This window comes from Lupinus angustifolius, chromosome LG13, assembly GCF_001865875.1.
Source record: "Lupinus angustifolius cultivar Tanjil chromosome LG13, LupAngTanjil_v1.0, whole genome shotgun sequence".
NCBI lineage: Eukaryota > Viridiplantae > Streptophyta > Magnoliopsida > Fabales > Fabaceae > Lupinus > Lupinus angustifolius.
The window spans coordinates 12,019,269-12,033,655 of record NC_032021.1 but is presented as its reverse complement, the minus strand read 5'-3'; the positions used below and the strand labels follow the sequence as shown (position 1 = coordinate 12,033,655).

Below are 14,387 nucleotides of genomic sequence, written 5' to 3'. Positions count from 1 at the left end.
TATATAATTATATCAGTGTTGCCCATGGCGGTTGTCAAAATTCAGCCATGAAGGCATTGCGAGTGGCGTTACGGGCAAATAGCGGACATCATTATGACGATTGACAAAAAATAAATATAAAATAATAGAAAAAATAAAATAATAATACAATAACACAAAAATCAAACAATAACATAAAGTTTAAAAAAAATCATGAAGTATCAACGTCTCCTAACATCATTAAATCACTAAAAGGTAAAATAAACAATATTAACAAGTCTTGTAAAGATCCACAACTAAAAATCAAAGCAAAACACAAATATAAAATGCAAAACATTCATACTGTGTTATCCTATTTTTGGCATATATTGTGCTACTATTAAATAATCATTTTAAATTTGTATATAAACTAAACTGGAAAAAAAAAATTCTGAAAGTAAATAAAAAAACGAAATTAAAAAAATGGAATGAAAAGGAAATAAAGAAATAAGAAAACAAGAGAGAGAAAAAATATAGAAATGAAAAAAGTAATGAAAAAGAGTTAACAAACTTGATAGTGGCGGTGGCAGCGACAGACAGTGGATATAGTAGACAGCAGAGAACTCAGTTTTGAGAGATAGGGGCAATAAGGAGAAGAGGCAAAAATAGAAAGGAGTTAGAGTTTTAATTTTTAACCCATGCATGTCCCAAAAAACTAATCCCAACCCAATTTTTTTAAAAAAAACCCGAAGAGAAAGCCAATATGCATCCATTACCGCCATGGCCTCGCCTTACCGACATGGCGGCTTTTTCGAGCAAAAGGTGGACACCGCCATATGGCGGAATTTCTCAAATGGCTAATGGCGGTAGCCCAAAAAACACTACCGCCCTCCGTCATTGGCAACCCTGATTTTAGTGTGCTGGTTTTTTCACTACATTATTTTCAATAGAAGGGGAATCCCACCTTCCATTATTTATTTTCTTCAGGAATTCCACTAGAAGTAATGAATAATAATAGATCTTCTCATCTTCTCAGATCTTTAAATTCTTTCAATTCTTGATTATGAGTTCTAACAGAAACTTTGCAACATTTCTTCAGGAATTCCAATAGAGTAAGGTAATAAAGTTCAAGTGTTTAGTCTTTCCCTCACCTGCTTTATTATTCATTTTAATTAAAAGAATATGAATGTATATACTACTACCAATATCCACTTTCTACGAATACTTCCATTTATTTTAGTGTGCTGGTTTTTCACTATATTATTTTCACTAGAAATGGAATTTCACTATCCATTATTATCCTTAGGAATTCCACCAGAAGTAATGAATAATAATACATCTTCTCAGTTCTTTTAAGTTTTTTCCATTCTTGATTACAAGTTCTAACAAATACTTTGCAACATTTCTTCAGGAATTCCACTAGAGTAAGGTAATAAAGTTTGAGTGTTTAGTTCTTCTCTCGTGTGCTTTATAATTCATTTCAATTTAAAGAATATGAATGTATATACTACTTTCACTATCCACTTTCTACGAATACTTCCGTGTATTTTAGTGTGCTGGTTTTTCACTACATTATTTTCAATAGAAAAGGAATTCTACTATCCATTATTTTCCTCAGGAATTCCACTTGAAGTAATGCATAATAATACATCTTGGAAGTTCTTTAAATTCTTTCCATTCTTGATTATCAGTTCTAACAAAAACTTTGCAGCATTTCTTCAGGAATTCCACTAGAGTAAGATAATAAAGTTTGAGTGTTGCCCATGGCGGATGGCGGCCCATGGCGGTTGTCAAAATTCAGCCATTAAGGCGTTGCGAGTGGCGTTACAGGCAAATAGTGGACATGATCATGGGGTTGACAAAAAATAAATAAAAAATATAACATAATAGGAAAAATAAAATAATAATACAATAACACAAAAATCAAACAATAACATAAAGTTTAACAAAAATCATTAAGTATTAATGTATCATAACTTCATAACATCAATAAAAAGTAAAATAAACAATACTAACAAGTCTTGTAAAGAGCCACAACTAAAAATCAACGCAAGACACAAATATAAAATGCAAAACATTCATACTGTGTTATCCTATTTTTCGAATATAATGTGCTACTGTTAAATAATCATTTTAAATTTATATATAAACTAAACTGGAAAAAAAAGTATTATGAAAGTAAATAATAAAATGAAATTAAAAAAAAATGGAATGAAAAAGAAATAAAGAAATGAGAAAACAAGAGAGAAAGAAAAATAGAGAAAGGAAAAAAACAATGAAAAATAGTTAACAAATGTGATAGTGGTGGCGCCAACGGCAAACAGTGGAGGCAGCACATAGCAGAGAACTCAATTTTGAGAGAGATATAGGCAATAAGAAAAAGAGGCATAAATAGAAAGGGGCTATGGTTTTAATTTTTAACTCATTAATGTCCCAAAAAACCAATCCCAACTCAATTTAAAAAAAACTGAAAAGAAAACCAAAATGCCGCTATTATATCCATGGTCAGGCCACCACCATACCGCCATGAATGTTTTTTCGAGTAAAAGGCTAACACAACCATATGGTTGGATTTTCCAAATGGCTAATGGCGGTGGCCCAAAAAGCCTCCGCCAACCGCCATGGTCGCTATGGGCAACACTGATTATAATGTGCTAATTTTTTCACTATATTATTTTAAATAGAAAGGGAATTTCACTATCCATTATTTTCTTGAGGAATTCCACTAAAAGTAAAGAATAAAAGATCTTCTCATCTTCTCAGTTCTTTAAATTCTGTCCATTCTTGATTACGAGTTCTAATAGAAACTTTGCAGTATTTCTTCAGGAATTCCACTACAATAAGGTAATAAAGTTTGAGAGTTTGGTCCTTCCCTCGCCTGCTTTATTATTGATTTCAATTAAAAGAATATGAATATATATAATACTGCCACTATCCACTTTCTACAAATGTTTCCATGTATTTTAGTCAGTGTTGCCCATTGTGGTAGTCAAAATTTAGCCATGAATACGTTGAAGATGGTGTTACGAGAAAATAGCAGACACCATCATGGCGGTTGACAAAAAATAAATAAAAAATAATAGGATAAATAAAATAATAATACAATAACACAAAAATCAAACAATAACATAAAGTTTAAAAAAATCATAAAGTATCAACGTCTCATAACTTCATTCGATCGCTAAAAAATAAAATAAACAATACTAACATGTCTGGTAAAGAGCACAACTACAAATCAAAGCAAGACACAAATATAAAATGAAAAACATTCATACTATGTTATCCTATTTTTGGAATATATTGTGCTACAGTTAAATAATCATTTTAAATTTGTATATAAACTAAACTGGAAAAAATATAATGAAAATAAAAAGTATTCTGAAAGTAAATAAAAAAACGAAATTAAAAAAATGGAATGAAAAAGAAATAAAGAAATGAGAAAACAAGAGAGAAAGAAAAATAGAGAAAGGAAAAAACAATGAAAAATAGTTAACAAATGTGATAATAGCGGCGGCAATGGCAAACAGTGGAGGTAGCATACAGCAGAGAACTCAGTTTTGAGAGAGATAGAGGCAATAAGGAAAAGAGGCAAAAATAGAAAGGGGTTAGGGTTTTAATTTTTAACCCATGAATGTCCCAAAAAACTAATCTCATCCCAATTTTTTTTTAAAAACCGAAGAGAAAGCCAAAATGCATCAATTACCGCCAAGGCCCCACCATTGACATACCACCATGGCAGCTTTTTCGAGCAAAAGGCGGACACCGCCATATGGCAGGATTTTCCAAATGGCTAATGGCAGGATTTTCCAAATGGCTAATGGCAGTAGCCTAAAATACGCCACCACCCTCCATCATGAGCAACCCGCAACCCTGATCTTAGAGTGCTGATTTTTTCACTACATTATTTTCAAAAGAAGGGAAATTCCACTATCCATTATTTTCTTCAAGAATTCCACTACAAGTAATGAATTATAATAGATCTTCTCATCTTCCCGGTTCTTTAAATTCTTTCCATTCTTGATTACGAGTTCTAACAGAAACTTTGCAACATTTCTTCAAGAACTCCACTACAAGTAAGGTAATAAAGTTTGAGTGTTTGGTCCTTCCCTCGCCTGCTTTATTATTCATTTCCATTCAAAGAATAGGAATGTATATATTACTGCCACTATCCACTTTCTACGAGTACTTCCATGTATTTTAGTGAGATGGTTTTTCACTACATTATTTTCACTAGAAATGGAATTCTACAATCCCTTATTTTCCTCGGGAATTCCACTAGAAATAATGAATAATAATACATCTTCTCACTTCTTTAAATTCTTTCCATTCTTGATTATCAGTTCTAAAAAAAACTTTGCAGCATTACTTCAGGAATTCCACTAGAGTAAGATAATAAAGTTTGAGTGTTTGGTTCTTCCCCTGCCGGCTCTATTATTCATTTCAATTAAAAGAATATGAATGTATATACTATTGTCACTATCCACTTTTACGAATAGATCCATGTATTTTAGTCAGTGTTGCCCATGGCGGATGGTGGCCCATGGCGGTTGTCAAAATTCAGCCATGAAGGCGTTGTGGATGGCATTAAGGGCAAATAGCGGACATCATCATTGGGGTTGACAAAAAATAAATAAAAAATATAACATAATAGGAAATATAAAATAATAATACAATAACACAAAAATCAAACAATAACTTCAAGTTTAATAAAAATCATAAAGTATCAATGTATCATAACTTCATTAGATCACTAAAAAGTAAAATAAACAATACTAACAAGTCTTGGAAAGAGCCACAACTAAAAATCAATGCAAAACACAAATATAATATGCAAAACATTCATAATGTGTTATCCTATTTTTGGAATATAATGTACTACTGTTAAATAATCATTTTAAATTTGTATACAAACTAAACTGGAAAAAAAAATATTCTGAAAGTAAATAAAAAAATGAAATTAAAAAAATGGAATGAAAAAGAAATAAAAAAATGAGACAACAAGAGAGAAATAAAAATAGAGAAAGGAAAAAAGGAACAAAAAAGTTAATAAACGTAATAGTGGCAGCGACGGATAGTGGAGGCAGCACATAATAGAGAACTCAGTTTTGAGAGATAAGAGCAATAAGGAGAAGAAACAAAAATAGAAAGAGGTTTGGGTTTTAATTTTTAACCCATGAATGTCCCAAAAAACTAATTCCAACCCAATTTTTTTTTAAAAAAACGAAGAGAAAGCTAAAATACATTTATTACCACCATGGCCCCACCACTGCCATACCACCATGGGTCTTTTTCGAGCAAAAGACAGACACCACCATATGGCAGGATTTTCCAAATGGCTAATGTCATCCGCCATGATGCCACCATGGCCGCTATTGGGCAACACTGTATGAGATAATTTATCTCCTTACACTATGAGATATTTTATTCCATTTTATCATAAACTTTCACACACACACTAAAAAATATGACCCTTTGTTTTAATTCATGTTACCATTCTTTTTCAATGCACTCACATTTATTACTCGTTACTTGTCAGCTCATGAGGGAGCCTCACCCAAAAACCTTCATCAGGTGCAATATATCTCATCTCTCATATGTCATGACCCAATTAATTTATTCTTAATACACTTGACATTCACTTAAGTCACTTTTCCAATTCAAGCATTACATATTAAATATTTCATTCTCTAGAATTTCTTATTTAAAAATCTTTCTAATCTTTAAATTTATGCAGCATCCCAAAAGAATTTTCTTTGAGGTTTTATTTTATAAAAAAACTTGAATAGAACCTTTTTTCATCAAAATCTATTTAACATTTATTTATTACTACTTTTCTATTCTATATGTTACATATAGATAATAAACTAAGAGTGATGAGCCACTTATTCTAAGAGTACGTTTAAAAAAAACTTACTTTTGGAATAAGGGATCTCTTCCCATAAATTAATGCAAATTATTTGTAATACATATTTTTAGTCTTTTAAGGAAAATCATATTTATTAGTTTATTCTTTCAATACATTTATTCATTTATTATTAGTATTTGTATTAAATGTATTTATTCCTGAATGAAATCATTCATTATTAGATTATTTTCTCAACATCAAATGTATTATTTTTCAATCCATTTATTTATTTTAATTCTCTCAAAACTATCTTTTACTAAATCTTTTGTATCCTCTATATTTGTTGTGCTACTATTACATGAGTTTTGATTCAATAGCAAGTTTCACAATATCATAGGAATGCACAAAAGTAACATGTATGTTTGTGAATACATAGGATAAGTGTACTCTTAACCATACTAATACACGAGTAATATATGTATTCTTAATCTTGCGGAAAAAAATATTGTCCCACATGTATACACAAGTAACTTACTAGTTTCCTTTTACTAACCCGATATCCCCTAATGTATGGAATTAATCTTTCGAAAGATGTGTGACTGTCTCTCCTACAAGTGTCACGTATAAGAATTGAACCTTTAACTTTTTAGTATTCCTAAAAATTTAGTGGAACCTTATATTACTAGGTTAACATGTTATATTTCAGGTGGCCTATTACCTGTCTACCTATGTTAATGTTTCGGAGTGGTTTTATAGAAACTTTATGTTATTTTTCTGATAATTGTTAATTCTGTTAACTAATAATCTGGAAATCAAATAGGTACTTTAGTATTTGAGTAATTCCTATATGGGTAGAACTTTAGTAATTGAATAATTCATATATACTTGTTTTTTTTTTTGTGTGAAACTATAGGAAATAGAAATTATCTAAGACAATTAGAGGTCGTCTCAAAACATAAATTTTACTTCTTGATATGGTTTTTTTTAAGTTTTTGTGTTATCAAATATTTATATTTCATATATATTTTTTATTTTTTTATGATATTATATTAATTATATAGGAATTTGAACAATTTGAAATAGAATTTGAACTTGAGTCTTCATAATCAAAATGTTGAATTGATAAAATCACAAAGTTTTAAAAGTCTTGTGAACAAAGATATCTTTAGATGTCGGTATATTTAGTGAAATATAATATTAATACTTTAATATATGGAATATAATAAAAATTTACAGGAAATTATATTTTGACTTGATGTAAAGAAGTGACTTTAATTGTTTCAAGACTTAAAACCTTTTCAATCACATACATGGATGAATGATTTAACATTAAGGCATTGAACTTATAAAGGATATGACATTTTGAAGTAAACTTTTATTCAATGAGGAACAAAAAGATTAGCTGGTGGGAGCTAAAGGCAACTTTTAATGAAAATTGTTTGATAGTGGAACTAAAGTAACATTTTAATAGATAGATATAGAGTTGAAATACAAATGAATAGCATATTAGCAATTTGAGTGGAGGCATTTTCCACTATTATGCTTGAGTAGTTACTTCCTTGCATTTTAAGTATGTGCCATTCACTCAACTCTTATAATTAATGTTGTGAAATTCAATTCATACGTCAAATAAAAAAAATGTCTTTTTATAATGTTTAACCAATTTAAATAATTAATTCGACTAATTTGATCATATGTTTTCATATATAATTAATGTTTTTATCTATAAATATATATAGTTATAAATGTAAAATTTTATATAATTAATAATTATGTATAATTATATTGAAGTAATAGTCTCCATTTTTTTGGATCAGACTAAAACAAAAGATTAGAATAGTGTTCCATTTTTTTTAAAATTTTTAGTGAATCATCTACTTCCTCCATTGTTCAGGTTAATCGCATTTAACACGGTCAAACCAGAATTTCTCCGATTCAAAGTGGTCTAACCCTTATTTAGTTAATATTACAAACTATAATCATTTTCAAATTCGATCAGTGATCGGACTGCTGGAACTGTTGGTCTGATTCTTTTGATACTAGTTATAATCTCTCATTAATTTAAACTTTTTAACCCTTTAAAAAGTTATGAGATTTATTCCAATTGAATTTGAATGAGAAAAATAGTTTATATTGAAATTATTAGTTCAAAACTTAACTTCAATTAATCTTCAAAACAGTCTAAGTCAAATTGACTCATTTCCAATGCTAGAAACAAGTTGCTTCTTATGTTGCATGGCAACATAACGCAATATAGAGGTAAAAAGTAGTACAAAAGTTTAAATTACTTACTTGTTTTTTTGGGTGTAAAATCTATTACTTGTTTTTATTCAATATGGTTTTTTTATACTATCAAATGCATTTCCCCAACAGTAAGTAAGTGTAATAATATTCAAATCAAACTGAATAAAAAAGTATATATGAAAAAAATCAAGCTGAATAATATAAAACTACATTTTTTTCTTAATTAAAAGAGAAGTTGAATAGTAATAATAATAATATATTATTATTATTTGCTAAAACTTTTTATTCAAATCCTTGCTCCAAAAATTTATTTTCCACCACGGTTCATATACATTTTCATTTCAATTCTCATATACTTACCATTAAATCTTTTTAATCAAGTAATTACCTAATAATCACACAATAATTTATCTAGCCGTTGCCCTCTGTGCCAACGGTCACTTTTCTGAACAATTCAAAACCTCTCTTTTCCTTTCTTCTCTCAAAACTCAAACTCAAACTTCAATGGCTTCCAATGTATCAGAAGAAGAATCTAAAATCCCAGTGTTCACCGTATTGAAGAACAATGCAATCTTCAAGAACATCTTCATCCTCAACAAATCCCCACAACCCTCACCATCGAAGAAACCCAATTCTTCTTCTGTTGTTGTTAAAGATCACGAGAATGTTCTCGTTGTTGGTCGCCACCCTGATTGTGACATCATGCTGACGCACCCCAGCATCAGCAGATTCCACCTACAAATCCGATCCAAACCCTCTTCCCAATCCATCTCCATCATCGACTTATCTTCCGGTAAGTAATAAAATGTCCAATTTGCCCCTAGCGCTCCCCGATTTATAGTCCCCGATAATTGTTTTAAATTGCGGTTATGGTTACTGTTGTTTTGATTGCAGGGAAATGCAATTGATTTAGCGCAATTGCATTCCCCTTTTTAGAAAAAAGAAGAAGGGAACTGTGGTTGTTGAATGTTGATTTGATTTTATGGTTTTTTTTGCAGTGCATGGCACATGGGTTTCGGAGAAGAAGGTGGAGCCAGGGGTGAGTGTGGAGATGAAGGAAGGTGATACCTTAAGGATTGGGGCTTCAAGTAGGGTTTATCGCTTGCATTGGATTCCCGTTAGTCGCACGTATGATTTGGATGAACCCTTTGTGTCGGAGCTGGATGTTGTTTTGGAAGCTCAAAATGAAGAACAAGAGCAAGTGCAGGTAGTTTTATTAGTTCTGAATGCCCACAAGGTGTTTGTGATCTTGTTCTTTATGTTGTTTTATTTCATATCCTCTGTAAAAAAAATATTAGGTTTGAACTTTGCTTAAGTATATAGGATGAGAAAATTTTGTGGATTGAATTAGTGCTAACAAGCAGGAAGGGTTGTATGTGTCTGTTTATTTTAGTGTTTTTTTCCTAACCGATGTTCGATTCTGATAGAGTGAGTCGCATGGCATTGCTTGATGCATTAGTGTAACAAGCATGAAGAGTTGTGTGTGTATGTTTATTTGAGTGTGTTTTTGTAACTGATTCATTCTGATAGAGTCGTATGGCATTGTTTGATGCCTTTAACAGGATAGACATACTTTGATATGTGTGGCTTATTTTTTTAAAAGTAATTTTTAATTGATCTTTCATATTTATGTTAAAATAAGGCATGGAGTTAGGGTAATTAAATTGACTGAGAATTTTTTTAGAATTATATTGATGTCAACAAGCTTCAAAGGTTATATTTAAGCTTATACCTTATGTTTGATAATTTGATTTGATCCATGTGGTGGTTCACACACAGTGTGATAGGACTTGCATCGTCGTTGCTATTTTATTGTTGTTAAATGTAATGTTAACATGACATTTTACATTTATGTTTTTGGGGCCTGCAGAACTTGAAATGTTGTCCAGATGAAATTGAAGAAATTCAATTAGAGGATTCAATTCTTGAGTGTATAAAATTGTTATTCCTTGATGAGAATTTGGAAGTAACTGTGGAAAAGGACATTGCAGCTGCACCTCCTATGCCAGAAGACACCTTTTCTTTTTGTTGTCCAGAAGATAGGAAGAGCCCATCAAAAGATGGAGTATTTGGATTCCTTAGTGAGCCTTGTGGAACCGGTACATCATATTTGCCTACAACCTCTGATTGGGAAAAAGAACTGTGTGACTCTCTAAATCAAGAACTATCTGTGAAAATGGAGATTCCAATGCTAGAAGGGGTCATTTCTTTTTGTTGCGAGGAAGAAATGAGTCAATCCAAAGATAAAATGTTTGGAATCCCAAATGACCCTCTTGGGGCTAAAAATGGACTACGTGACTCTCTAAACCAGGTTCTAGCACTACCGTATGTGGAATCATCTGTTGAATGTATTAGAACATTGACAGAATATCTCTCTGAGAGTATATGTTTGCCGGTTGTGGAAGCTGTCCAGGGGACCAAAATGCAGCAATTCCATACCACACTGGATAAATTTACTTCATCATTACCACCTGATCCTGCAACTTTTGATGGAAAATGTGCTGCTGGGGCTGTAATACCTGAAGAATCTGAATGTGGATATATGCTCAGAGATGATGAACAGGTTAGAGATAGAACCGCCGCAGCAGAATTTTTTAATTCTGAGAATACATTTTTGCAAGTTGAGGAAGTTGTCTGCAACACCACATGTCAGAACAAAGTTGTTGAAGAAATTGCTATCGATTCATTATGTGATGGGAAAAAGCAAGATACACGTGGTGAAGAGCACAAGTCAGAGTTGTCACACCTGAATGCCAAATACTGTTCACTGGATGAAAGTGTTCAAGATATAGGAAACAATTGCACAGATAGCATTTGTCCCATATCAAATCAGATAGAGTCAGTGAATTCGTCAACACCTCAGAAAGCTGTTTTGAAAATTACAAAAGAGGACCTGCTCCCACAAACTGATATTGAGTTCCTTGAAAGCAGTGGAGAATCAATGGAGCAAAAATCAACTATTGGCAATATTTGGTCAAGAAGAGGTAAAGTTGCAAGTGCTCCTCAGATTCGGACCAGCAAGAGTACATTTAAGAGCAAAGATAGTGTTGATATTAAAGTCACAATGAGTAATGTGAAGGATATCCCAAAGACAGACTCAGAGGATTGTTTCTCTGTTTTGGATGATGGGCAAGAAGAGGAAGAAATATTTACTCCAGATAAGGAAAACTTCAGCCCAAATACCCTTCAACTGAGGTTTCTGAAGAAGAAGGGCAAGCTAGAAAAAACTAAACGTTCTAAGTCAAAAAGGTCACGTAACTCAAAGGATACTTGTAGTCCTAACTTCTATCCAAATGGAAGCATAATCTCCAACCCAAGCAAAGAGAATCAGATGGATATCATAAGTAAGACAGTCTCAAGAGATCTCTTCTCTCATTTCGATGGGGAAGAAGAAATCTTCACTCCAGATAAGGAAAACTTCAGCCCAAATACACATCAATTATGGACTCTGAAAAAGAACGGTAAGCTAAAAGAAACTAAATTTTCTGAGTGGTCACAAAAATCAAAGGAGAATTTTAGTCCCAACATCTATCCAGATGAAAGAATAAGCTCCACTTCAAACAAAGAGAACCAGACTCTAAAAGTAGTCCAAGAACAAAAGTCGAGAAGAAAGCCTTTTGGTAGTCATATCAAGATGGCGCAGGAGCAAGGTGTTATGACATCAAACAGAGTGGAAAGGGTACCCTTCCAAGTGTTAAATCCTTTTGGTAGTCATATCAAGATGGCGCAGGAGCAAGGTGTTATGGCATCAAACAGAGTGGAAAGGGTACCCTTCCAAGTGTTAAATCCTTTTGGTAGTCATATCAAGATGGCACAGGAGCAAGGTGTTATGGCATCAAAGAGAGTGGAAAAGGTACCCTTCCAAGTGTTAAATAACCCTGGAGGCAAGAGCAAATCAAGGACTTCTTGTCATGTTTCTGCTACAAAGAGCAAATCAAGGACTTCTTGTCATGTTTCTGCTACAAAGAGCATTGGTATCAGTGATAGTGGACAAATATTAGACAAGCGCGTTAACTTTTCTGTAAGTTGACATGAGAAATGTCACACTGGTTCATGTTTATTGTGGTTCACAAGTTTTCAGTGTATGCTTACATCTGTTTCATTTCATTAGCAGGATATTACTGGAGAGCAAAAGAAGAGCTGGGACATGGTTGTGGACACTGCTTCTCTTATGAATAGGGAATCAAGGAAAGCTCTGCAGCTTTTACAAGGTCTCAAGGGGACTCGATTAATCATTCCTAGATTGGGTAACGTGTTGTGAAATATTTTTTGCCTTATTATATTTATAAATACTCTTTGAAATGAAGTGTTGTTTCTGACAAATATTGTTATCACTCTGTGATATCAGTCGTAGGGGAACTGAACCGTATGAAGCAACAATTCTCATTTTTCAGAAGAATTTCAGAGGCTTCTTTGGCCTTGGAATGGATTGAAGAATGTATGGTAAAGACAAACTGGTGGATTCATATCCAGAGCTCAATGGAGGTAGAAAGTATGGTTGCTCCGACCCCACCTGCTTTTCCTTACACTCAATTTAGCTTGCAGAGCCTTTCATTCCGTAGGAGCTCAGGAGAAGTCGCTTCACCAACAGTAGAAGATGACATCCTTGACTTTGTTAAATATAGAAGAAAACAGAATGATGGACAACTTGTCCAGCTAAGTGAGGATGTCACTTTAAAAATCAAATGCATGGCAGAGGTAGATTACTTCTTTCATCCTCGACAAAGATATTATTGATTTTAGATTGTGGTTAGCGATGTGATTACCGAGACTATCAAAATCACAGTTGTAGAACACAATTTAAAACTTTTATCTCATCATTGTGTCCACTCTCATTCTCCATACTCTTATATTCTTTGTTCTTGCTGCTGCAGGGTTTGCTATGTGAGTCGGTGCAAGTATTCCGTGAGAGTTTAGTGAATCCATTTTCGGAGAGGTTCCTGTGGGCCAACAGTTCTCCTCGAGGACAGACTTGGTCTTGCCAAGACGATGTAGTTTTGAGGGAGAAATATTGTCCTTTTCTGTCTAAGAAGTCATCAAAGGGAGCTGCAAGTGGTTTAAAGCTCATTCTCCTTCACAATTCTCAATATAATGAGCATTGAGCCACTTAGAATTTCAGCTCAGTAGCCACTTAGTTTCAGTTCAGCCTACTGAACTGTTTTTATTCAGCATGTACTTTCTCTCATTTTGGCAGTACCTGTACAAAATTTAATCTACCAAACATTACCTATAAATGCATTTTTACTCATCCAGTTTGGTTGCAATGTTTTAAAAAACCTGACACACAACAGGGGTAAGAGAAGGACAATAGGGAATGTTTTGTTTCATAAGCAAATTTCTTATGAAACTAACATTTCTCTCTGCCAAGTTGCGTTGGACTTGCATATTTTTATACCAATAAGTCATCATCTGCAATTATGGTTAGGACAATCTGCAGAAGATTATCAAATAATTTCACATGTTAATTCCTAATGTGGTCATAATTTATTAGGTGACATAAGTAAATTGTTGAGCTATTACATGTGTGATTTTGTATGTACCGGCTATTTATTGATAATCAATATTTTTAACAATCACAATGTAATAATAAAACTAAATCTGTATTGCAGTAATTTACATTACATATTCCACTTGCATTATTGGTTCAAAATATGGAACATTACCTAAAATTGGGCACAGCACCCTTGAGCTTGCCTGTGCAAGTGTGAAGATAAGTGTCATTTTGGTTATTTGGAGAACCTAGATGATAATAATTTGATGGATGTCAAAGCATAATTTTATTCCTTTCCAATGAGGAAGAAAAACAAAATGAGCCAAACAAAATGAGCCAGTACTACCTTTCCGTACTAAAATTGAGGGGAATAATAATTTTTTAAGTTATTTTTTTAATTTAAAGACAATACTAAAAGTCTAGACTCTTAAACTTTTTTGATGCCAATAGTAAAAAAAACATAGATAAACTAATTGAACAACAGCACAATTTGATAGAAAAGATGGTCAGAACTTGTTTTTCTTGAAAAGAGGAGCATATAAGCTCCATGGTTTTGTCAACTTCACACTTATGAGGCACTCAAATGTTTCTACTTTTTTTTAACTAATAATTTTTAGAGGATAATGAATAAAAATACATAATATACTTATGAGATAGTTTTGAATCATTCTTTTTCATTCATTCATCTTTTGAAATCTAACACACAATGGAAATAAAGTGCAGTATTTATTTTATGTAAACAAAGAAAATATATTTTTCCTATTATAACTATCTTAAAACTATCTTAAAATAAGTTAAAATAAATTATAATTTGATCGAAAAACTAGGTGTGGACTATTTCTTCTAGCA

At 32.3% G+C, this 14,387-nt stretch overlaps 1 protein-coding gene across 8 annotated transcripts; it reads left to right on the top strand.

Moving 5' to 3' along the window:
• LOC109325510 (FHA domain-containing protein PS1-like) lies at positions 8,499-13,414 on the top strand. 8 transcript variants are annotated; one of them, XM_019557929.1, is made up of 8 exons: positions 8,499-8,840; positions 9,046-9,254; positions 9,918-11,697; positions 11,785-11,813; positions 11,901-12,068; positions 12,159-12,294; positions 12,396-12,745; positions 12,922-13,414. In XM_019557929.1, exons 1-8 carry the CDS (start codon positions 8,552-8,554, stop codon positions 13,147-13,149), a joined length of 3,189 nt encoding a protein of 1,062 aa, XP_019413474.1. In that variant the 5' UTR covers positions 8,499-8,551; the 3' UTR covers positions 13,150-13,414. The 8 variants fall into 8 exon arrangements, with proteins under 8 accessions (XP_019413474.1, XP_019413472.1, XP_019413471.1 ...); XM_019557927.1 differs by having other exon boundaries at positions 9,918-11,667; positions 11,755-12,068; XM_019557926.1 differs by having other exon boundaries at positions 11,785-12,068.